Raw genomic sequence first — 26,020 nt, forward strand, 5'->3', positions numbered from 1 at the left:
GTCCTACCCCAGGCCTCTTCACCTTGCCCTCTCTCTTTGGCTACCTCCAGGCCCCAGTGTCTCAGTAAGCCATCTTCTGTTTTTGCAGTGTCTGAAGGTCGGAGGGACCAGTGTGAAGCACCCAGTGACCCCAAATTCCCTGACTGTTCCGGGAAAGTGGAGGTGAGGCCTAGAGGGACCTCCCTGAGGGGAAGGTGCGGGGGGGGGGGTCAGACAGGTGGGAGGCTTCTCCTCCAGGCTCCACCCACTCCAGCTCAGCTCTGGATTTCTGTCCCAGCTGGACTCTGTTGACTAGGTTCCTAACCCAGCACAAGCTAGTGGTGACCAACCTCAGAGAAATGCTTTCCCCACTGGATCTACCATGATAGTCAGCCCAAAGCCCTCTGAGCCTGTCACCTTTAGGAACTTCATCTACCTAGAGACCCATTCTGACATCTTGACAAGAAATGGCGTGAGTCTAGTCTTGGTTCCCCCTGCCTAGCTCATGGCTTGTTGCACCAAGGGCCCCTCCTCCAGGGGGGCGTTTTTGACTGCATAATGTCAGTGCATGAAGAGAACTGATCCACATCTTTAAAGACAGCTTCTCTAGCTGTCTATGAACCTTTAAGGGATAGGCTATGGGGCTACAGACCCCTTCCTTAGAGATTACATGGAGCCCCTATGGAAAGAACTTCCCTGGCCCCCATAGAAGATGCCTTATGACCCCGCCCCTAATTAAGATGAGGAGTCAGGGGGCACAAAGGCTGTGGCTGTCAAACTTCTTGGACCTTGGCGTTGGTGCGTGGCCTCCTTATGTCCACCAAGTTTCAGGTCTGAGGCCCTCCTCTGTGAGGCTCCGGGGAAGCTGACTTTTCTGGTCCTCAGTTGTAGAGGGCTGGCTGATCTTGTATGTCTTGTATGTCTCTAGTGTTCTGCTGCATCTTCAGGTTGGGGCAGGCCTCACGGCTCCTTCCCAACCCGGGAGATCTTGGGGACCCTGTGGCTGGGGGAGTCCATGCGGTGGCATGTGGGTTCCTGGCTGCCTACCCAGGCCTGACGTTTTTCACAGTGGATGCGCGCCCGTTGGACCTCTGACCCCTGCTACGCCTTCTTTGGAGTAGATGGCACTGAATGCTCCTTCCTCATCTACCTCAGTGAGGTTGAGTGGTTCTGTCCCCCGTTGCCCTGGAGGAACCAGACAGCTGCCCGCACAGCTCCCAAGTCCCTTCCCAGAGTCCAGGTAGGCCTAAATTGAATATCCTCAGGAACAGTGGGAGGGAGCCTCACTCCTGGCCCCCTTACCTCACCCCATGGAATGGGGCTCCCAGCTCTGCTAGCTGAGGATCCCCAGATCACCGTCTGTGGAATCCAGTACAGGAAACTTGCTTGGGAGGTAGGAGAAGTCACCGGAGAAGTCCCTTAATGTGTTAGAATAACAGCAATAATAGCTGTCATGTACCAAGGGCTTTCTGGGTGCATGACACTGTATTTGTCCTTCTGTGAGTAGATGTAATGGGTGAAGATTCACGGACTTAGGGAGTTAACAGGTGCCAGGCGCCACTGACCTTGACACCACTCACTCAAAGGCAGCCCATCCCTGGTGATTCAGAGCTGATTGGGTCCCCGGAGGGCTCGGGGGTGGGTGGTTAACTGGGGAGGAGGGCTGGCGAGAGTACTGGAAGGTGCAGGCAGAGCCTCCCACCCTGATGCCACCTTACAGTAGGTGGCAGCTTCTGTCCTGGGAAGCCGGGGACAGGATGGATGGTCAGGGGCTGAGAGAGCTGGCCTGTGGTCCCACCTTAGGCTGTGTTCCGAAGCAACCTGTCCCACCTCCTGGAGCTGATGGGCAGTGGGAAGGAGTCCCTCATCTTCATGAAGAAGCGAACCAGGCGGTTCACCGCACAGTGGACCAAGGCTGCCAAGTACCTGGCACAGAAGCTGGGGGACATTCGGAGAGACCAGAAGCAAGTATGTTATCCTTTCGGGGAGTGCTTGGACAGTGTGCTTACTGTACTAGGGCTCTAGGCATGGGGCTCCAGGTGGGTGTGGGGCTCCAGGTGGGCGTGAGGTTCCAGGTGGGCGTGGGGCTCCAGGTGGGCATGGGGCACCAGGTGGGCATGGCCATGGAGTTCCAAGTAGACACGGTTCTAAGTAGAAATCAGCCTGTAGTTCCAAACAGGCACAGGGTTTCAGGTGGTCACAGGAAGACAGGGAGTTCTGGCTGGGCATGGTATGTGTCTTTGAACCAGTGACATTAGTTTCTTTTAACTGGGTTCAGTCACAGGACTTGAGGGTGACAGGGTCAGGATGGATGGTTGAGCCCCCGGCCCCTTCTCAGGCTGGGCCACAATGATCAGCCCCTGGAGGTCCTGCATCCTTGGGACATTTTCATCATGTCAGGCAGAAAGGTTAAAGGGGTCCGGGAATAACAGACTGAGGAAGGATTGTTGGCCCAACTGTCCATCTATCTGTCTGTCCATCCGTTTTTTCATCTGTTCACCCATTCTTTTATTCATGTAACAGAGAACCACACTCTTGTCATCTCCTTTCTGTTGGAGTCCTTGTCATTCATAAAACCCTGTCTTGTCTGTGTGTACTGTTGTCCATTCTTTTATCTGCAAGGTGAGCTCCACGAGGCAGTCGCACACCCGCCAACACCTACGGCTCCAACGTCCAGGGTCTAAAGGCAGCCAACCTGGCCTGGCCTGGCCTGGAGCCCCTGTGTGCTGTGCTGTGGGGTGATCCTGGGGTGGGGTGTACAGACCTACGAGCTGCTTGCTGCTCTCCTCTGACCCCTCCCTTTATGTCCTGCTCACCCAGATCCTTGTCCACATCGGCTTCCTGACAGAGGAGTCTGGGGACGTGTTCAGTCCAAGGGTGCTGAAGGGCGGGCCTCTGGGAGAGATGGTGCAGTGGGCAGACATTCTGGCTGCTCTCTACATGCTGGGCCATAGCCTGCGGATCACAGTCTCCCTGAAGGAGCTGCAGAGGTGAGTGCCAGAGAGCCTTCACATCCTGGTGGGGGAGGGAGGGGATGAAGGGCAGCCTGGCCACCAGGCCTGGAGGTGGCCCTCTGTCAGATGCTGGTCCTCCCTGGCTCCCTCCTCCCCGGCTTATCTACTTCCCACTCCCTCTTCCGTGCAGACACACGTTTGTATTTAGAATCCACAGAGGAAGCGTGTTTGCATAGCAGCAGTCTGCAAGCTCTTGGCCTTTGCCAAGAGACCAGGGCCTGGGTCTGTGCTCACAGGCTAATGCGTACTGTCTTGAGAGAGGAGTCACCATGTCCATGTGAGGTCCCCCCTGCCCCGAGTGTCTTCCTGGTAGGCTGGGCATAGTCTTCAGGGGGTGTTTTTAGGAGCTGGACTCCTTGGGCATTCTACAAAGGCATTTAGAGTTGACAGGTGATGCGGACTGCCAGTGCTGGGCTTGTTCAGATCTTTTGGAACTGTGGAACATAGATGCACCCCCACCCGGTGCTTGGTGGTGAAGAGGGTCAAAAGATTGTTTGTGTGTAAGAAGGGGGGTGCGTCAGGAGAGTAAGAACCTGTGGAATACAAAGGAACTGGAGTGTGCGTGTGTGTGTGTGTGTGTGTGTGTGTGTGTGTGNGNGAGAGAGAGAGAGAGAGACAGAGACAGAGACAGAGACAGAGAGACGGAGACAGAGAGACAGACAAAGTCAGATAGGCAGTCAGACAGACAGACAGAGGGGTACTGAAGGATAGGAATGTGTGTGTGTGTGTGTGTGTGTGTGTGTGTGAGAGAGAGAGAGAGAGACAGAGACAGAGACAGAGACAGAGAGACGGAGACAGAGAGACAGACAAAGTCAGATAGGCATTCAGTCAGACAGACAGAGGGGTACTGAAGGATAGGAATGTGTGTGTGTGTGTGTGTGTGTAGTTTGTGTGTTCGTGGGTGTTGTTTGTGTGTGTGTGTGTCTTGTCTAATGTCTAGTTGGGGTAATGTTTTTTATCGCTCATCTGTTAGATGCAGACATACATAAGCTTTTTCTTACTTTATTTTTTATATTTCTTGTGTGGCATTGGATATATACCAGGGTACATCTTTTAGATGTACTTCTAGATGTGTACTAATGCAGTTATGAGGCACAGGAATAAAATGACCCACTGTGCTGTGGCCATCCACTTCAGATAGAGAATATTACCAAGGATATATGTCCAGCTATACCTGCCCTCAGCCATCCAGGAAACCTGTACTTTGAATTCTGTCTCGTGGACCAGTCTCACTGAATCAGGGGAATGAGGGAGCGGGGGCTGGGCTGTGTTGTTGGGAGGGGCACTAAAATGAGCCAGCATTGTGGAGTGTCGTCCCTGTGGCCTGAGTCATTCTTTATGGTCATACTCTTCTGTGGGCACAGTAAAGGTTAAAAGGTATCTCTAGGGCAAGTGACAGGGACAAGAGTGGACCTGCCTTGAAGAGGAGAAAGAGGATGGGGACCAGGGTGGTGCTGCATACCTACAGCACTGACATGAAACACGGGAAGTGGCTGCTGCCAGCTGAGAAGTAACCCTGATGTCTCAAAACACCAAAGAACCTGAGAACTGAAAGGACCCAGAACCAGACTCACAGACCAACTCCTGGATGCAGGGAGGCAGACGACATACCCTTACTCAGGCATCTGTGGGCAGTGCTGTGTGCTCCGTTGCATGGGTCCCCTCAGTGCTGAGATGTGCCTGCCCTGCCCCGGGGCCACCAGTACCCCCTGCCTGCCCTGGCCTGCCCTGGCCTGCCCCGGCCTGCCCCGGCCTGCCCTGGCCTGCCCCACCCCGCCCCGCCCTGCCCTGTGCCTACTTTGCTCCCTCAGCAGCTCAGCAGGTGGACTGATGAGGGTGCTTGGACTATAACCAACTTTTGTAGATGGTGAAGCGACATTTCCCTGGCCAGGAGGCTGCCTATAAAAAAGTCACATGGTTCATGGAGAAAGGAGGACCATGGTGGACACAGGGCCAGAATCTCAGGTCAAAGGGCACCAGCAGTCTGGTGCAAATTCAGGCACCTAAGGTTGCAATGGGACAAATCCCAAGGGTGCCAAGAGACTCTTATTCTAGGCTATGGTCTCCAAAGACCCTTGGGAGCAGGGGACATCCTGTCAGGTTTACCCACACCTCTCCCTTCTCAGGTGGCCTCCCACTTACTAGACAGGGCACTCTGACCCACCAAGATCTGTGCCAGAGAGGTGAGCTGTCCTTCTAACCTTACTCCTGGAAAAAATGGGAGAGTTTCTTTCATCCACCCATCACAGAACCGTTAGTAGACCATCCTGCTGGAGAGGAGCAGAGAAACTGCAGGTCTTTCGGGGACCAGAGGATGTGGGGGGCCGGTGTTTGGTTCAGTGGCTCAGCTCTAGCCCATGCCAGGGCTCTCCCAGGCCTCACCCTGAGTCCTTCCCTGCCCAGCTTCCCTGTCCACTGCAGGAGAGGGATGCTGAGCCTAAGGCCGGTGCCCACTGCCATTGCCCATCCATGGCCGGAGCAGTGACCGACCGTGGGCTTCCTGGGCATGGAAAGGACCAGTAACAACTGACCCAATTGAAAATTACTCACCTGTAGCCATTGCCTCGCTATGTACACACACTTGTCTGTGCACACACAACATGAACTTACGTATGTAACACATTCGTGCATATGTGTGTAACCCCCACATGCACACACACACACATTTATGCATGTAACACACACATATATATGAACTTACATAACACCCATATGCCCATATGCATATACTTACATGAACTTATACATGGGACACACATGAATATATGCGTATCACCCGCACTCATTCACATGTGAACTTGTGCATGTGACACCCACATTTACACACATGAACTTATTGTGTATGTAGCACTCACATGCATAAACATGATTGTTCTTTCACACACAGTGCACACTATTCTCACGCCTGCTCATACGTACTGCATGAAGACACCCACATATATGGGTATGAATACGCTCACACCTAATACTCACACACATGTGCACACATGTCCACATAGCCTCTGCTCTCTGTGCACACACATGTTATATACTAATGCATGCTCACTCATATGCATATGCATGTTCAACATACACACACACACACACACACACACACACACACACTCACACATGTACCCTCCCAGCCCCTCACCAGAGACTCAGTCCTTTCTTTCCCCCAGGTTTCCATTCCCCGCAGGCCTCTGTGGCTCTCAGTCCCAGGAGGGGCCTCACTGAGAGGCCACCGGGTCACCCCTTCTCAGAATTAGAGCTCAAGAAGCTGGCAAGCCTGGCTAGGCCTCAAAGCCCTGGCCTTGGTCCCCTGAGGGATGTGAGTGTGAACTGTTTTGCTATGACTGGGTAGACTGGGTGGAAACAGCCCAACCCCTCCCGAGGTCTCCTCGGGGAGATGCTTCGAAAACCTGTTGCCAGCCACAATTGAAAACCACTAGCAGTCAAAACAAAAACAAAAGCTGGAGAGATGGCTCAGAGGTTAAGAGCACTGACTACTCTTCCAGAGGTCCTGAGTTCAATTCCCAGCAACTACATGGTGTTATAACAGCCATTGGTAATGGAATGGATGCCCTCTTCTGGTGTGTCTGATAGCTGCAGAGTACTCCTATACGTAAAATAAATAAATCTTATTCAAAGCAAAACAAAACCAAACAAAACCAAAGCCTCCTTCCCAGGGGCCGCCCCACTCTGAGCTCCAAGATTAACAGCACCACCCATGCTGCGTTTGTGCTCAGGGTGAGGACCCTAGGCCCTGCTGCCCCTGCTGCAGCAGGCACCTGTGCCTCCCACACACCAGCACAGGACGTGACCAAGGGGATCTCAATCATGCTCACAAATGCTCAGAGCTGTGACCTTTCTTAGAGGCCTCCCTAAGAACAGCCTTGGGGTTGTGAAACTGAGAAACTATAGAATGGGGCTGGCTTTGCCTGGCTTGTGCCAAAGGGCTGTCCTCGGTGTACCTAGGACAGGGCCAGAGGTTGGGTTAGGGCCCGGAATGGAGCTTGGCCTTGACAGATTTGTAGACGTGTGAGGGTGTGTTGCTGAGGCTCACTCATGGCTGGAAGGGCTTAAGGGAGGGGTGAGGCCCAGAGTGGGAGATTTGGACAAGGAGGAGCCCACTGAGCTGCTTAACTTTGTTCAACTTGATACAACCTGTAGTGACCTGAGAAGAACCTCCACGGAGGAATTACGAAGATTAGATCTGCCTGTGACTATGGCTTTGAGAAATTATCTTGATTGGGAATTGATGTGGGAGGGGCCAAGCCCACTGTGAGCGGTGCCATCCCTAGGCTTGTGGGCCTGCACTCTGTGAGTGTGTGTGTGTGTGTTTTTCCCCACTGCAGTAAGATTGACAGGTGTAAAAGCCAGTGGATGCTGAGCTGTGGTCTTCAGTACACACCCTTTCTCTCTGGCACGATAGAAACGCAGGCCTTTCATGGTGATGGACAGTGGGGATGTGCTGGGTTTCTCTTGGGTTATGGCAACAAAGGCATGATGGCTAGGTGGCTTAAAAGGGCTCCTTCCTCATGGCCCTGGAGGCCAGAATTCTGAGATTTGCTGTTACAGGCTGAGTCCTCCTGGGCCGTTGGGGAAAGGTCCGTTATGGGGTGCTCCTTAGCATGTGTAGACACCAGCCTGATTCCCGCCTCCATCTGCTTGGCCTCTTCCCTGCGTGTGTGTCAGTATCCAACCTTCTCCCATTACAAGGACTCGGTCCTAGCTGGATATGGTGGTTCACATCTGTAACCCCAGCACTCAGGAGCCAGAACTGATAGGGAAGAGTTGCCATGAGTTTGAGACCAGTTTTGGCTACAGAATAAGAGCCCCTGTGATGGTTGGTTGTAATTGTCTACGTGATACAAGAATCTTGGCGAGGACTTGTCTATAAAAGCTTGGCACGTCTGTGGGAGGAGGTTGTCTTGATTACTTTAATCAATGTGAGAAGACCTCAGCCCACTGTGAGCAGCACCATCCCCTAGGCCAGGAGACCCAGACTGTTTAGGAATAGAGAGAGTTCCAGAGAACGAAGCCTTTGTGTACTCATTCCCTCTGCTCTTGATTTATGTGTGCAGCTGTTGTAAGCTTCTGCCTGGACTTCCCCACAAGGATGGACTAAAACTGCAATGGCAGGCAAAGCAACCCTTTCCCCATAAGCTGTGTTTTGTCAGGGTATTTTATCATAACAAACAGAAACGAGACTAGGACTGACCCTGGCTCACAAAATAAGGTTGAGAAACATGTCACAGTCACATGAGGGAGGGCCCAGGTGACCCAATTTTATTTTTTTTCTTTCTTTTCTTTCTTTCTTTCTTTCTTTCTTTCTTTCTTTCTTTCTTTCTTTCTTTTCTTTTCTTTTCTTTTTGGTTTTTCAAGACAGGGTTTCTCTGTATAGCCCTGGCTGTCCTGGAACTCACTCTGTAGACCAGGCAGGCCTCAAACTCAGAAATCTGCCTGCCTCTGCCTACCAAGTGCTGCCCGGCCCAATTTTCTTTTTAAAAAGAACTTCTTTATGTATATGGGTATTCTGCCTGCACATATGTCTGGGCAACACATGTGTGCCTGGTGCCTTCGGAGGCCAGAGATCCCTCTGGAACTGGAGTTACAGATGGGTGTGGACTTCCGTGTTAATGCTGAGAATTGAACATGGGTTCTCTGTAAGAAAGGCCAGAGCTCTTAATCACTGGGTGTCTTAGTCAGGGTTTCTATTCCTGGACAAACATCATGACCAAGAAGCAAGTTGGGGAAAAAAGGGTTTATTCGGCTTACATTTCCATACTGCTGTTGATCACCCAAGGATGCAGGACTGGAACTCAAGCAGGTCAGAAAGCAGGAGCTGATGCAGAAGCCATGGAGGGATGTTCTTTACTGGCTTGCCTCCACTGGCTTGCTCAGCCTGCTCTCTTATAGAACCCAAGACTCCCAGCCCAGAGATGGCACCACCCACAAGGGGCCCTCCCCACTTGATCACTAATTGAGAAAATGCCTTACAGCTGGATCTCATGGAGGCATTTCCCCAACTGAAGCTCCTTTCTCTGTGATAACTCCAGCTGTGTCAAGTTGACACAAAACTAGCTAGTACACTGGGCTATCTTGCTGCCTTCCTTTTGTCCTCTTTGTAAAGACACAGTTTCCAAATAAAGAAACATGCTGAGAAACTGGTGGGGGATGGAGGCAGTCAGGATGCAACATGTGAACCTTGTGAGGGGTGGGCAACAAGGCAACCTATAACAGTATTGTCAGCTTGGCTAGGCCTGGACAAAACCGTGGGAGGATGGGATTGGAGGTGTGGTCACCTGTTAGCCCTGCAGCAGCAGCAGCAGGGCATCCGGGTGGAGGGCCATTGCATTCTGAAAGTGCCCTCGGCTGCATCCAGACCCTGTGAGGGCAGGTGCCAGGACAAAGACGTGGCTTGTACCCTGGTTGTAGCTCATTCACAGATGTTCCTGCCAGGTGTCTCATCTGTCCGCTGACTAACAAGAAGTCTGGATGGATGAGCCAGGTTTTCTCTGTTCCTCATATTTTGGCGTTTTCATTAACTGGCTCACTGGAGGGACATCTGGGCAGTGTGCAGAATCCACATTTGACTCTGGTGCATCAAGACACTTCTAGATGAGGGAGGTAGTGTGAGAGAACAATGCCCCGTGAGAAGCACGCAGCGAGGTGATGTGAGACACCCACGCCTCGCTCCTGCCGAGTGTGCACAGGGAAGGAGATGTAAAGCCAGGGCCCCTGTCCCCTGGAGCATCCTGAGCTGTCCTCTTGAAGGCCTGTCTCCACAGTGGGTGTTGGAGAGGGAAGCCTTGCCCTCTCTGCCTGAGGAGAATTGGCAGTGCTCGCCAATTTTATTTGCATAATTTCAAGCGTTAATAGTACATGGCATAAGGAGAAACGACGGGCTCTTCCTCCATCCATGAGTGAAATTGGGTTTAGTAGAAAATTAGTTGTCTTAACTGGTAAATGATGGAAGCCCGAGAGGGGCGCGCTTCAACAAGGAAACAGAGGAGGGAGAACTCCATGGTTGTCAGTGTGCAGTCAGGCAGGGAGTCAGACTCCAACCCAGGAACGTTTCCCTGCCCCAGGGTCCCTGCCCCAGGGAATGTCAGAAGTGGGAACCACATCTTGTCTGCCTTGTGTACTTGTCTTGGCCGACTGTGGCAGGCAGTCAGACTTCTCTTTCCCCGTGACAAATACTCCAGAGTAACACTTTAAACGGAGGGATGGTTTATTTTTAGCTCATGCCGTATAAGGATCCAGTCCAAGCTCACTGGAGCCATTGATCTGAGCGTGAGGTCAGGCACAAGAGAACACCGTGGCAGTGCATAGCCAAGGCTGGGGCATGAGGTGAGGCAGAACATCTTGGTAGTGGGAGCAAATGGCCAAGGCTGCTCACACGTCAAGACTCCTGGGGAGCAGAGAGCAAGACAGGACGGGTTTGGGGAGTTGGCTCAGTGAGTAGGGTACTTAGCGCAGTGTAAGTGTGAGGAACAGAGTTGAATCCCCAGAGCTCAGAGCCAGGGAGCCTGACTGTGATCCTGGTGCTCATGAGGTGGAGACGTCATCCCTGGGACAAGCTGGCTCGCAAGTCTAGCTGTGCTGACAAGCTCCAGCTTAAGCCTTAAGGCATATGCCTTTAATCCCAGCACTCTGGAGGCAGAGGCAGGCAGATCTCTGAGTTCAAGACCAGACAGAGCTATACAGAGAACCCCTGTCTCAAAAAACAAAAACATGAACTAAAATAAAGTGGAAAGTAATGAAGGCAGACACCTGATAGCAACTTCCGGCTTCCACATGTGTGTGTACACCCACACGTGTGAAAACGCACACACGTGGATAAAGTAAAGGCAGAAAGGGAGGGAACAAGACCTCCTTCTCCCAGCCAGGCTCTGCCTCCTAAACATTCTACCACCTCCCCAAATGGCACTACCAGCGAAGGAACAACCCTCCAGACCAGAGTCTGTGAGAGACACTTCTTATTAAGCCGTATCACCAACTGTGACAAGTTCTGGGGTTTGACTCTGTGCAGATCTGGCTATGACTGTCTCAGACTGTTCTCAGCTAATGGGACATGGTCCAGCTGTTTCTCAGGAGATAGAACCAGAGCTGGGCAGTTGACAACAGTGACTGGGTGGAGCTACTGCCATTTTCTGATGGGGGCTGTGGTTTGTCATCTTGGCACAATCTTGAATCACCAGGGAAAGGAGTCTCAATGAGGGATTGTTGAGATTAGGTTAGCCTGTGGACCCGGATGTAGGAGATAATCTTGATTATGTCCACTGTGGGCGGCATCATTCTCTAGGCTGGGAGTGGGGGTGTCTCACACTGTCTAAGAGTGCAGAAAGCAAGGTGAACACCAGCATGCATGCATGGATTCATTGCCCTCTGTTTTTGACTGTGGATGTGATGACTGATGGCTTCAAGTACCTGCCTTGACTTCCCCAGAGTGATGGACTGACTGTAGCCTGGAATTACAAGCCTTCTAAGCCCTTTCACTGTGGCCTGGAATTGCAAGCCTACTAAGCCCTTTCTCTTTCTGCTTTTGTCAGGGCAGGGTACTTCACCACAGAAACAGAAATGGGACTAAGATGGAGGGTGTCCTCAGAATTTATGTGTAGGAGACTTGCTTACCACAGTCATTGAGTGGCATTTGGAGGTGGGGTCTTAAGGATGTAATCAGTGTTAGGTGGGTCCCCAGAATGACATTAGTGACTTTGTAAGAAAGGAAAAGAAACCAGAGTTAGCACAACTGCTGTTTCACCAGATGGCACCCTTGTTAGAAAGCCAGGTACGGCCATGCTCGTGCCGTTAACCCCAGTGCTGTGGAGGATAGAGGCAGGACTACTGAGGCCTCACTTCAGGTTCACTGAGAGACTCTTGTCTCAAGGGAATAAGGCAGAGTGATAGAGATGACACCTGACATCTTCCTCTGGCCTCCACATGTACACAGGCAAGTGTACCTGCATATAAGCATGTGTGTGTATATATACACATACACACATATACATACACACACAGCCAATAAGAAACCAGATAAGAGATGTATACCTCTAAAACCATTTCTTGGGAGCTTGGTAGAAGGATAATATTTCAGGGCCAGACTAGGCTATATATACCAGGCGATATATGAATATTTGTCATAAAACAATCAAGGGAAAGAAAACACTGACTTAGGGTTTCTTCTGCTGTGATGAAACACCGTGACCAAAGCAACATATGGAGGAAAGAGTTTGGTTGACTTCTGCATCCCTGTCCATCACTGAGGGAAGCCAGGGCAGGAACTCAAACAGAGCAGGAACCTAGAGGCAGGAGCTGATGCAGAGGCTGTGGAGGGGTGCTGCTTATTGGCTTGTTCACATTGCTTGCTCAGCCTGCTTTTTCATAGAACTGAGCTACCAGCCCAGGGATGCACCCACAGCGGGCTGCACCTTCCCCATTGATCACTATTTAAGAAGATGCTCTGCAGCTTGCTTATAGCCTGGTCTTATGTCTCTTCTCTTCTCTTCTCTTCTCTTCTCTTCTCTTCTCTTCTCTTCTCTTCTCTTCTCTTCTCTTCTCTTTCTTTCCTTTCCCTTTCCTCCTCCTCCTCTTCCTCCTCCTCCTCCTCCTCCTCCTCCTTCTTCTTCTTTGTTGTTGTTGTTTTATTTTTGTTTCATCAAGACAGGGTTTCTCTGTGTAACCCTGGTTGTCCCGGAACTCACTGTGTAGACCAGGCTGGCCTCGAACTCACAGAGTTCTCACAGAGAGAACTCACAGAGGTCGAACACTACCTCCTGACCACCACCTGGCCTGGAGGCATTTTCTTAATTGTGGCTGCCTCCTCTCAGATGATTTTAGACCGCTCTTCCAGAGTTCCTGAGTTCAAGTCCCAGCAACCACATGATGGCACGCAACCATCTGTAATGGCATCCGATACTCTCTTCTGGAGTATCTGAAAAGAGTGACAATGTACTCATATACATAAATAAATAATTCTTTAAAAATAAGCTGTTCAGCACATACATCAAATAGAAGTCAGGTTAGAAGGAGACAGACAGTTGTACAAGGAATTTGATGACATGGGTATCATTGTCAACTGCAGAATGAGACATTTGGGTTGAGTTGTGAGCACAAAGACTAGGCTGAGAAGATGGATGGTGGTGACTATGACTGGGAGGCCTCTTCCTGGAGCTTGGCTCTGACAGGGACTGAAGAGGAAGTTGGCAGCGCCAGGGTGGGAACGGAACGATTAATCAGAACGCCACAGACTGGGCGTTCCTCAAATAATAGGAAAGTATCACCCACAGTTCCGTAGGCTGCAGCCTGAGGTTAGAGATGGGCGGAGCTTAGGTCCTTTGAGGTGAGCCCAGGCCTGCTCTGGGGGCCTCCGCGTTCTCAGCTTAAGGGTAACCTATTCCTTGGCTTCCTCATGGTCTTCCCTCAGCATGTGTCTCTGAAGCCCCTTTACTTGGTACAGTAGTCACTCTGGATCAGGGCTCTACTCAGCACCCCATGTTAGCATCGACTCTGTCGGCTAAGACCCCTTCTCCAAACACCATCATAGCCGTGGGAACTGAGACCGGGCCTCACGGCTTCTGGTGACACAGGCTGACACTATCAGAAGGTGTGCCGTTCCCTTTTGCATGTTGGGAGAACTTTTATTGTTTCTTAATGCTGTCCTGAAGGAGCCCACGGGGTGGGGGTGGGGATGGAAGGAGGACACAGAAATCACTCCAGGAAGCCTATCCCCATCCCCCACCCCCGCACTTATACACTATCCTGTAAGACAAAATAATCTAGCCAAATGAGGTCGATATGAGGTCGGAGCCAGGCTGGGTAGCGGAGGTGCAGTGTTCAGAAGCTCATTCTATTATTTCTCTTATGATTGTCTATTATTTCTCTTATGATTGTCTGAGTGCTTTGAATATTTTCTTTTTTTTTTTTTNTTTTTTTTTTTTTGGTTTTTCGAGACAGGGTTTCTCTGTATAGCCCTGGCTGTCCTGGAACTCACTTTGTAGACCAGGCTGGCCTCGAACTCAGAAATCCGCCTGCCTCTGCCTCCCGAGTGCTGGGATTAAAGGCGTGCGCCACCACGCCCGGCTCTTTGAATATTTTCTAACACCTAAGTACATGGAGCAGGAAAAGGAAGGGATGAGCCCGCTTGAATATCATTTCTCTACACTGTGCCCCTCCCCAAGAGGGCGTGGCTATCTGTGATTGACACCGATCGACCTTGTCACTCTCCAGCTCTCCCCACCCTCCTCACTTGCTTAGGCTCACTTTGCCTGTTAGCCTCTCCTCCGGCCTTGGATGGCGCCCCCCATTCTCCCTGCCTGGGGACCCTGGTGGGACATCCGCCTGCACCACCTGCCCTACAATTGGATACTGGGTCACTAGCCAGGCCTTTCCCCAGGCAGTAGATCAGCTGTTCTGATCCCAGCTCTTTGACTCCTTCCCGGTACAAGACAGAAACAGCCTTGTGAAGCCCTCCTCCCTTCCTGGGGTCCGGAGCTGGGGTTGGGGGGTTGGGAGCCCCTCACATAGAGACCCATGCTTTGTGGGTCCCCCCACACACACACATGCAGGAGAGGGGAACTTCTGTCAGTGTGGATAGGGAGGAGGGGGTGGAAAACAGGCGTGTATCACCCACAGAAAGGTCTCAGGTCTGTCTCCTCAGCCTCTCAGAAGGGACAGGGCTGGCCTGGTTGGACTCGGGGAAGGACTGGATAGCAGGACTAACCCCTTGCGTCCCCATAACTCAGCTTAGGGACAGTAGGGACGGTTCCCTTGGAGTTGAGCTGTGCTGTCCCCCACTCTTCATTGGGAGAGCAGAGCCCAGTGGCTGGTCATCTGCTGGGAGTCTTTCTTTGGGCCTGGAAGCAAAGCTCTGCCACCGTTGTGTCTCCCAAGTCCTCCAAACAGACTGGTCCTTAGTGAGGCTTTGTGGAGCTGTTCTGGCTAGTGAGAACCCCTGGGACATAACGCTCACCCGATTAAAAAGAAAGACAGCCCAATGCCAGACTCTACCCAAGAGAGGGGTAGGGCCTGGGCATCAGGAACTGAAATGGGTCACCCTTCGGGATGATGACCCCTGAGGGCTGCTGAGCCAGTCTGTCCTGGTTCTGGCAATATGGTGTGGGTGAGAGAGGCTGAGATCCTGCCTAGCATCAGCACAGCGGGTTATATAAACCTGCCACTCCTAGATTCTTCACAACAGTGGTTTGGTAGCTGGAGGGGTGAGGGTGAGCATATGGCTTCCTGGGCTCTCCCGGGGGAGCCACGGTCCTATTCTTAGCCTTGAGCTTGCTTACTAGCAAAGAGCATTGGGAAAGATGGTGTTAGCCTTAGACAACCCACCTGCTCTGTCTGGCCAGCACTGAGAGAACGCTCTTCCTCAGTTTCCCTTTTTCGTCCCTTGGTCCGTGGCCACCGTGGATATCTCTGATCCTATCTCTGTGCTTTATTTCATCTGAGCCACTCCTGTGGGAACCTGATAGTTCTCCCTGGCTTCAGGTCAGGACCCTTTAAGAGCATCTGTGCATGCTGGGGTGTGGGTATCTGAGGTGGGAACCAAGGGTGAGCTCTCTAGGATGGCATTGGACAAAGGATGGGCAGCCATGCTGGTAGGAGACTGTAATTCCCCGTTAGCAATCCCCCTGCTTCCTAAACAGTTCCACAGATGCTCAGTGAGGTCCTTGGGTTCCTCCATTGTGCCACCCGATGTTCTGGGATGGGGACAATGACCTGAGGGGTCATGGGAGAGGAAAGGGCAATGCCAGCGATGCTAAGGGGGTGGGCAGACCCCAGGAGAGACAGAACATTCAAGCCTGCCTAGTCACATGTTCCAAGCAGTGTGACACATCCGGGGAAGCCCAGGGCCCCTGGGTGCCCTTTAGCTCTGGAGCCAAAGGTATTTGTTTGAGTACTTTGTAGGGGATCTTTTTAATTAAGTCCCTGTTACACACACACACATACACACACACACACACACACACACACACGCATGCAGACAGACAGACAGACACACACACACACAGAGAAACAGACGGACAGACATAGCCACACCCAGAGATAGTGACAAACAACAAATAGACACAGATACACACATACACACACAGAGAGTGAGAGACAGACAGACAGACAGACAGACAGACAGACAGGCAGAGATAAACACAGAGACAAACACACAGAGAAAGGGAGAGGGAAAAAGAGAGAGGGAGGGAGGGAGGGAGAGAGAAGTTTCTCTCCAAATGTGAGCAGTATCTGGAGATTATTTCTAGCCACGGACCAAAAGGTACAGTGAAAAATAAAGTGGAGGAGTTTTAGCCAAGGAGAGACAGTGGAGATGCATCTGAGCGAGAGGGTACTGAGGCGGGGGTGGACAGCAGGGCAGTGCAGGGCCTTGCACAAGGCCACAGGCAGCTCATGCCCACAGAGGGTTTTCTTTGTAGCAGAACCCAGCAGTTGCCCCATCCTACTCTGGACTTCTAGCAGAAATCGAGGGGACTGATTCTTGCCTTCTGCCATCTGCAACTAACTGGGGCTCCCAGGCAAGATGGGACCCCGGAGCCTCTGGGAGGCAGAATGCTGGAATCTGGGCATATGGAGTTGGCTCTTTTAATTATTGTAAAATGCACATCACATGAAATATGTCATCTTAACCATTTTACAGGGTACAGTCTGGTGGCTTTAAGTACATTTAATTTAGTATGCAGCTGCGGCTCTCGGACATTTGCAGAATTAAGACTGTCCTCACTATACTGTAGATCTGTAGAAGCCAGCTATGTGTGTGCACATGTGTGTGTGTGATATACCTGCATGCATGGGTATGTGCATGCTAGCCCACATGTGCATGCGCAGGTGCCAGTGGACGGTATTCTGTGTCTACTCCATTATACTAATTTATTCTGTAAAGAGATTCATTTTTATTGTTTTTCGTTATTTGTATGTATGAGTGCCTCTGTGTGTGGGTATGCGAACATGAATCCAGGTGCTCGCAGAGGCTAAAGGCATCGCATCCCCCTGGAGCTGGAGTTATAGGCCGCTGGGAGCCATCCAGTGTGGGTGCTGAGAAGCAAACTTAGGTGCTCTGCAAAGGCAGTGTGTGCTCTTAACTGCTGGGCCCTCTCTTTTGCCCCCTCCACTGTGGTTTTTAAGACAGGGTTTTTCAATTTACCCAGTGCTCCTAGAATCCTCCTGCCTCTACTCTCAAGAGCTGGAGTTACAGACCCTGTGCTACTGTATTCAATTTTTCAACAATTTTCATTTTATATTTATGAGTGTTTTGTATGTATGCCCTGCCCTGTGTGGATGCCCAGGACATACAGAAACTAGAAGAAAGCATTTATATCTCCTAGAACCACCTTCTGAGCCGCCTTGTGGGTGCTGGGAACTGAACATGTGTCTTCTGGAAGAACAACAAGTGCTCTGAACCACTGGGTCGTCTTTCCAGGACCCAACCTAAGTGTGTGTGTGTGTGTGTGTGTGTGTGTGTGTGTGTGTGTGTGTGTGTGTGTGTTTGAGATAGGGTTTCTCTGTGTAGCCCTAGCTGTCCTGGAACTTGCTCTGTAGACCAGGCTGGACTTGAACTCAGAGATCCACCTGCCTCTGCCTCCCAAGTGCTGGGATTAAAGGTGTGCACCACCACTGCCCAGCTCACCCATGCTTTTAAATGGGTACTAGGATTACAAATTCAGGTACTCATGTTTGCACAGCAAGTGCTTTTCCACAGAGCCATCTCCAAGCAGTTACTTTGTTAACCAACATCTCTCGCTGGGACCTGGAGTTAACTGGTTATGTTAGGCCCTCTGGCTAGAGAGCCCAACACTGAGAATATACATGCACACCGTCACCGCCAGCATTTTACACAGGTGCTAGGGAATGAACTCAGTTAGTTCTTCCTGCTGTAAGGCAAGCACTGTACCCAGTGCCCACCTCTGTAGTCGGGACCCTGGCTTTTCTGGGTGGGTTGGTTTGTATTGAGCACAGAAGTGAAGGGACTCAGGTGACCTGTGTGAGTGTCCATGTCCTTGGGCCACCACCCTATCCATGCCCTACCTCTGTATTAAATTATTTTCTTGTGTGTGTATGTGTGTGTGTGTGTGTGTGTGTGTGTGTGTGTGTGTGTGTGTGCATAAGTCAGTTTTCTACCACCTTGCCTGTTCTGAGTCAGCCTTCTGCATGTTTAGATTCCACCCCAAGTGGTCCAAAGAGCATCCGTCAGGCCACCAGTGGGGCGACCTTTCCTTGGGATCTCCGAGATCTTATTCTGTGACTCAGGGTCCGTGGAATAAGAGCTGGTAGGTACGAGTGTCACAGAGGCGACAGGAGAGTGTTCTGGCTGGGACTGGGCAGCTCCGGGAACCATCTCTGGCTGGAGACTGTCAGGCTGGGTTTTTTTCCAATTCAAGAGGCAGCTGCAGCCAACCACTTAGTATAAGATGGCCCATAAAAGTGCACTTGAATTACAGGCCATAAACCTCCAGCCCCCCTGAGTGCTGACCTTTCTGCTCCCTGGCACTCAGGTGCCTGTGGGAGCAGTGAAGCTCTGCCTGCCTCCCCTCAGGGAATCAGTGGGAGGTGAAAACTTGGTCCCTCGGGTGACTGCCGCTTCTCACTCCCTCCTTCCCTGGGAAAACACAAGGGGACCAGCTTGGCTCCTTCTCCCTGTCCTTCTGCAGTGCTTCTCCAGCTACACACAGGGTCCTGGTGTCCAAGGGCTGAGGGGCTACCAGTTGCCTGCAGAAGCTTGGGCGCCATTAGATGCTAAACTAGACTGTCGTGCTGGATGAAGCTCCCACACCTAAACCCACCCTCCCAGGGTCCTTGCGTCCAACGCCTCCTTATTTCTGTCTGGAGAGGGTCCTCTCTCTGATGACGTTATTGGGCAAGATCCTGAACTCAGTCCTGAAATTTCAAACCTGGCTTTGCTCTCCAGGAGCCCGTAGTTCCAACAAGGTGGCTGGGGTAGTCATTAGGTAAGTCTCCCCAGTACAGATGACAGGAAAGAGAGAGGTAGCTGGAGCTTTGGCTCCAAAGTTGTCCCTGTGATCAAAACAACGGACAGAGATGAGGGGCCTTCTGACCCCAAGGATCTGAGCATCTCCTGTTTGGAGCTCTAGCTAATTATATGTATAAAAATGTGGAGCGATAACTCGCGCCTTTCTAGAGAATCGGGCAAACCTTAATGAATGCTGTTTAGAGTGCACTGGGGGCAGTGCATTAGTTTAAACAGAACAAGCGTGAGGACCTGAGTTTGAATGCCAGCACCCGTGTAAGAGGTGATGCCTGGCACAAGTAGTGGTGGCACACGCCTTTAGTCCCAGCACTAGGGAGGCAGGCGGATCTCCTTGAGTTCAAGACCAGCTGATCCACAGAGCAAGTCTCAGGACAGCCAGGGCTACACAGAAAAACCCTATCTCAAAAAAACAAAAACAAAACAAAACATAAACAAAAACGGAAAAAAAACAAACAAACTTGATGCTTTGCACACTTTCCAGAGATGTGTTTCCACGGTGGCTCTAAATTCAGTCAAGGCAACAATAGAGACCGACCTAAGAGGTCAGGTGTGGTATCATACATCTGAAACTCAGCACTAGAGAGGCAGAATCAGGTGGGTCTCTGGGAATTCAAGGCTAGTCTGGTCAGAGCTGCAGGCCAGCCAAGGCTGCCTTCGTACTGAGACCCTGTCTCAACCAAACCAAACCCAAACCAAGGAAATCTAGGGACAGGGTGGCACACGTTGCCTGGAAGCAACCAGAAAGATGTGAGGAGACATGTCACTTCATAGGCCACACCCCCCGTGATTTACATTTTAGAACTGTCTTCATTTTGCCAGAGCCAGATTCCCATCAGGAGAAGCAGTAGCTAGCCCCTTCCTCGAATCTACCAGGAGAGGGCCAGAGCAAGGGTCCCTGGGTCTCTTCATCTGTGGGTGGCTCTCAGCCGGGTGAGACCAAGAAGACCAGCGTCTGCCTTTCTCTCCCTGGGTGCCGTGGAGCTGAGCAGCAGCGAGGCTCCTACAGGGGTGTTGGCCCTTACTAGAGGAGTCTGGGGCTGGGGAGGACACAGCAGAGATGCCCTACAGAGAAGAGGTGTGGTTTAACATTGAAAAACACCGCCAAATATTTCATGAACTCTGGCTGGGAACTCTTTTAGGGTGCCACAGATCATGGGATCTCTGCCCATTCTCCATCACTGGCTGGACCTTAGAAACCTGTGTTCTGTGACTCCTGGGGGTCGTGGAAAAATGGCCCCCAGAGAGCAGAAGGCACAAGGCAGAGGCCATGTGGCCAGATTAAAGGTTTTATGTAGAAAGAATGAGGTCATCAGGGCCTTGCTTTTCTGGCTCTGCAGCAGTTTCTGGCGTTAGGGGGCACATGGTTGGGAGTCAGCTCAGCAAGGCAGGTGGCTGACCCGGCTCTTCCTGACATCTTGCTCTGTAGGGACAGACCCATACTGATGCCACCATGTCCAAACGTAGCCCCAATCCTGGCATCTTTTCTTTGCAGTCTTGTAGGCAGGTACATCTGTATCACTAAAAAGGGGCCGTAGTAGATGTTTTGTCCAGAACACAGTGTGCACCGGCCCCTCCCCCAGCCTGGGCCGGGATGTGCTGAGCATGCACAAACAGTACAGTGGATTCGGAGCTGGTACTTTTCCACCTGGCTTGAATTACTTCAGAGAGCCTGAGACACAACCAGGCAATGGATCAGTCATGGTCCTGTGTCTCTAATGAGATTGTCCTTGTCAGAACCCATCACCTCCCTGGCCCAAGGTTGCTTGTGGTGTGAGCTCCCAGGAGGCCTTGGGGCCTCTTCCAGCACTCTCGCATCTGAGGTAAAACCAAAGGAGGTTTTGTCCCGTTCCTGCAAGCAGCCAATGACCTGAGGCAAAAGGTGGGACACCCAGCCTACTAAAAGGCCACCTTGCGTGCCGAGGAGCTGAGGGTTTGGGAAAGACAAGGACTCTGCATTCTAGGCCTGCTTGGACAAGGTCCTCCTTGCTCTTAAAGTCTAATCAGCTCCCAGTCTGCTCTGTCTGCTCCTACGCCCTGTCCCCCCAGGCCACTTACAATTCCTGGGACCTTCATAATCCAAGGACCGCAGGTCTCCTGGGCAGAGGGCCAGGCACCCCGTGATATCCTACAAAATGTGTATTAAAGGGAAGGATGTGAGGGGTTCATCTCTGTCCTTCATGTTATTTTGGCTCTAGGCTTTCTTCTCTGGCCTAGTATAAGGAGATGGGGGTGGGGGGAATGGGCAGCAGAGGCCCACTCCCTGACACTGTGGCTCTGTGCAGACTTACTGAATGCTAAAGTATGAAGGGGAGAAGCCAGGGGCTTCCCAGTCAGTTCCTCAGGGGCCTAGTGAGAGGCGATGGTTTTACAGACAGAGAGTTGGGTGCTTAACAATGCTGAAGGTGGCAGCTGTGCCAGCTGTGCCAAGGCTTAGAACTGTCCCCAGGGAGAGCCCTGACCAGATGGTTGTTCTAGAAGAAGCCACAAGGCCATGGCCGTGTCCTTCAGGCTCCCATGATGAGTGACAGTCAGCCTCCTGCCAGGCAACAGAGGATCTCCAGTCCTTTCTGACCTAGCCATAGCTTCCGGGTCACTGGAGGCAGCTGTCCCAGAAAAAAAGAAAAAAGAAAAAAAACCTTTGTGTTTGTGAATTGCCAGGCACAGGCAAGCCCCTGGTCCCGGGGGACCTCAGTGGTGTGTCTGGCGGGAGCAGAGGGGGACTCCCCAGAGGCCTGCAAGAACTGGGTCAGCTGTGATATTTGGAATCCTTGGCACTGAGTGAGCCCTGAAGGGACTCGGAGGACTTTGGCTCACATTCATGGCACGGTGAAAGCCAGACTTGCTCTGAGCAAATTCAGGCCTGCGGGAATGACAGAGGCCCCTTCCTCCTGACGGGTGAACCAGGCCAGGTGCACTGCCTGGCAAAGGAGCCTGGGTGGGTTTAGGACCCCTGCCTTAGGTGGATGCCCGTGTGCAGTGACATCCATACAACCGCATAGGGCCCTCCCGCTTGATTATCTCTGAGAGTGGCTCTCACTGCCCCGCCCTTGGCTGTGGGAAATGGCTGGGAGGGCGGGTATTTTCAGGGCTCAGACTCTGATGGGCTCTTCTCTCAGTAACTTAGGGGTGCCGCCAGGCCGGGGGAACTGCCCACTCACCGTACCTCTGCCTTTTGACCTCATCTACACGGACTATCACGGCCTGCAGCAGATGAAACAGCACATGGGGCTGTCCTTCAAGAAGTACCGGTGAGAGGCCCAGGGACTACTGGGACCACAGCTCCTCCCCCATGCCTTCCCTCCTGCTAGCTAGCCCAGGGTAGACCCAGACCCAGGAACTATTGGGACCATAGCTCCTCCCCCATGCTCCCTTCTGCCTGCTAGCCCAGGATAGAACACTGCATGGCCCTTTTCTTCCTGTCTCAGCCTTCCCTTCCGTCTCCAAAGCACTCCCATCCTAAACAGCTCACTGGCAGCCCTTTAGAGCCATCCATGCCCCTGCTGGATGGGGGCTGAAGCCTGGTAGGATGGGAGGTGACCTGGACGGAGTCAGGCATCCCAGGGGATGGGCGGATGGGCTGGGAAAGAACCCCTCTGTGGTCAAGATCTCAACCATGGAGCCTGGTGTAGGGGTGTCAGCCTATGCCCTTTCCCTGGTGACCCCAGGATCTAAGACAAGCATGTTGCAGCCAGGAGCACTGGCTTCGTTTAGCACCAAGAGCCCCGCTGTTCACTCCTATGCCCTAATGCCATCAACGGTGTGATTTTATTAGAGGGAGGTGACTGCCGGCGTTATTGCTTTTGTTATTAATGTGTGCTGTCTGCACATTGCCATCTTGCCCGCCCCACCCCCTCTCCTTGGGAATCAGGAATCCTGCCGACCTCAGCACTCTGCAAAATTCTGGGTCACCCAAAAGAATGCTGGGCCCTGGCAGCTTTGCGGGGAGGGGGGGGGAGTCTTAAGTCTTAGCACCTTTCTTCAGGAGGCACTCAGGATGAGTGGGTAGAGATTCTGGAGCCATGGTATCAGAGTGACCTGGCCCTAGGTTAGCTGATCCTATAGGAGCTCTGGGTTTAGACTACACGCTTTGGAGGGGGGCGGTAACAGTGGAGGAGTCTCCCATGCTCAGGTCCCCGGGAGACTACCCATGAACCCTGTCCTTCCCAACAAAGCACAGCTTACAACTGACTCTGGACAATGACGGGACCCCACCCCCTTCAGACACCACCTCTGTTCCTAGCCTCACTCCAGTGGAGGTGATGGCTTGGCTTCTGGATACCAACCAGGGGCCCCGCAGGCATCCAGAGTGGCCACTGCTATTCTCGTAGGGGAAACTGGCACAGAGAGGGTGAAGCACCGCTGTGGTCACACGGTGAGGCAGTGCCTAGTTGGAGTCCTTGTCAAGTACTGTACTCCCCCCACCTAGCCGCAGCACCGTCACAGGGGCACTCTTAGTCCAGGGACAGGCAGAAAGGTGTGACCTCGGTCCTGGTTCACTCTTGGGGAGGACAGGTGCAGAATCCGAGTCATCGACACCTTTGGGACGGAGCCAGCGTACAACCACGAGGAGTATGCCACGCTGCACGGCTACCGGACCAACTGGGGTTACTGGAACCTCAACCCCAAGCAGTTCATGACCATGTTCCGTGAGTGTTACTGGGAGAGAAATGGGTACCCCCGTATGTGCAGGGGCGGGTCTCCCCGTATGTGCGGGGGCGGGTCTCCCCCCTTATGTGCAGGGGCGGGGTCTCCCCATGCTTGCAGGGGCTGGTCTCCCCATGGGTGCAGAGGCGTGTCTCCTTCCTCCTGGGCCAATGGGATGGCCTTAACAAGCACCTACCATCCCCCTGAGTAGAGGGAAGCAGGCATCACAGAGATTCTAGAAGCTGTGTCCAGGGCTGGTACTGACTCAAGGCTGGGAGCTCTCAGAAGCACATGGCTCAGAGTCGGGGCTCAGTGGCCTTCTAGAAGTTTCCAGGACCAACCAGAGAAACTGGGAGGGGGTGGGGCAAAGGAATGTGAGCCTTTCTACACAAAAGGACGATAACTAAGCAGATGAACAAGCCTGAAGGTTCTGGAAACATGGGGCTTAGTTAGGTTCCAACACAGGGGCGAGCCTGAAGGAAGGGGACTAACTCCTCGGGAGCACAATGTCAGCCATTTGTAGCCTGTTTTTTATTTCTAGCGCTGAGGAGGACCATACCTGGGGCCTTGTGCACGGTAGGCTAGCTACATTCCCAGCCTCCGCCACTTTGCAATTTTGAGAAGGCTCTCAATATGTCCCCAAGTCTGGCTTTGAACTCCTGCCTCAGCCACCCAAGCGTTGAGATTTCAGTCATGTGCGGTTCTTGGTTAAGGGTCTCTCTGGTACCACTGATACTGTGTTTATTTATTCATTTGTGCGATGGGGGCGTGGCAGTCAAGTGTGGGGACGTCAGGGGACAACTTGCAGGAGTCATTTCTCTCCTTCTGTCATGTGATTCCCTACGATGAACTCGGGTTGATGGCAGGCACCTCCTCCACCCTGAGCCATCTCACCGGCCCTCAGCTGAGAGCAGAGTAGCATCGTAAGCATCTAATTTGTGGTACTTCAGAGGCTCTGGGCCAGAAAGCCAGATAAGCCACCTTGTTAGGATGGTGTCTAAATTAAGAGCAGAGTGGTTCCGCACAGTTCCCAGAGACTCGCAGAGGATGTGATCTCTATTCAAGGCGTCAAACTCGACGTTTCTGTCAGCAGCTTAGGTTCGGGCTGCGCTGGGCAGAGCTGAGACTGTAGAGTCACTGAGTGATGGCTTCATTAGCTCCCAGAGCGGTGGGACAATTCCTGCAGCCCATGGAGTCTAGAGGAGGGAACTGAGGTCCAGAGAGTTACTGAGACCTGTCTAGGGACACACAGCCCTGTGGGAATCACTCTTTGCAGGGGAGCCCGTTTGGAAGTTCTGTGAGGCCCAGAAGGGAGGGTAGTTCTGGTACAATGTGTCTCAGGGGTGAAGTCCGGAGGGAAAAGATATCAAGGGGAGGGGAAGGGACCTGGGGTAGAGAAACGAAATCTGCAGAATTTGAGTCTTGGGTAATGACCCACTTAGAAAGGACGTTCAGGCCAGGTGTGGTGGGGCACGCCTTTAATCCATCCCAGCACTCTGGGAGGCAGAGGCAGGCGGATTTCTGAGTTCGAGGCCAGCCTGGTCTACAAAGTGAGTTCCAGGAGAGCCAGGGCTACACAGAGAAACCCTGTCTCCAAGAAAGAAGGGCTTTCTAACAAGGGCTACCAAGATGAATCACCAAGGAAAAGAACGTGCTACCAAGCTTAATCCGCTGAGTTCGATCCCTGGGACCCACAGCATGGAAGGGAAGTACCAACTTCCCACAAACTGACTTCCACACATGCACTATAGCACACAAGCACACACACACACACACACACACACACACACACACACACACACGGTTAATTAATTAATGCTATGAAATGTATTTTAAAAATCCCGTAAGACTTGTCCCCGGGTAGAGCTTATTGAATATGAAGTTACAGATGTGACAAACTCCTACTCATCCTCCTGAACCCTAACCAAATGTTCCTTCTCTTTTCCCCAATCCTTATACTCTTCCCTCGTCTTCCAAACAGTGTATTTCCTCACCTTATAATTTATTCTTTCCTTTTTAGTGTTTTGAGACGGGGTCTTAGATAGCCCAGGCTGGCTCTCTTTCCCTCTCCTGGGCTAACCTTCACCTGCCCTGGGCCCTTTGTCTAATTGTCCCTGTTATTTTAATTGGCCACCGCCCTTCCTTGTCCATTCACACTGACTGATTCAGCTAATTATAATCTAAATCTGTCCCTTCTGGAGGAGGGCAAGGCAGGCCTGATGTGTCCTCAGCTGCTGAGGAGAGGGAGGCCACCGGAAGAGGGACGCAGCCAGCCCAGCTGGAGGTGGACGGAGGGAGGCAGCCAGGCATCCATCCATCCATCCATCCATCCATCCATCCATCCACTCACCCACCCATCCACCCATCTACCCACCCACCCACCCACCCACCCATTCAC

At 52.2% G+C, this 26,020-nt stretch overlaps 1 protein-coding gene across 3 annotated transcripts in view; it reads left to right on the top strand.

Moving 5' to 3' along the window:
* Mgat5b (alpha-1,6-mannosylglycoprotein 6-beta-N-acetylglucosaminyltransferase B) overlaps positions 1-26,020 on the top strand; it is a 69,296-nt gene that overhangs the window by 26,481 nt on the left and 16,795 nt on the right. For 2 of the 3 annotated variants that reach the window (XM_029546627.1, XM_029546628.1), the window contains 7 exons: positions 89-162; positions 1,049-1,219; positions 1,783-1,947; positions 2,800-2,969; positions 18,149-18,259; positions 22,095-22,226; positions 23,491-23,624. In XM_029546627.1, coding sequence (XP_029402487.1) covers positions 89-162; positions 1,049-1,219; positions 1,783-1,947; positions 2,800-2,969; positions 18,149-18,259; positions 22,095-22,226; positions 23,491-23,624 — 957 coding nt within the window. The remainder of the gene's footprint in view (positions 1-88; positions 163-1,048; positions 1,220-1,782; positions 1,948-2,799; positions 2,970-18,148; positions 18,260-22,094; positions 22,227-23,490; positions 23,625-26,020) is intronic. The other variant, XM_021212496.2, reaches the window with a different exon arrangement.

This window comes from Mus pahari, chromosome 14 (genome assembly GCF_900095145.1).
Source record: "Mus pahari chromosome 14, PAHARI_EIJ_v1.1, whole genome shotgun sequence".
Taxonomy (NCBI): Eukaryota; Metazoa; Chordata; class Mammalia; order Rodentia; family Muridae; genus Mus; species Mus pahari.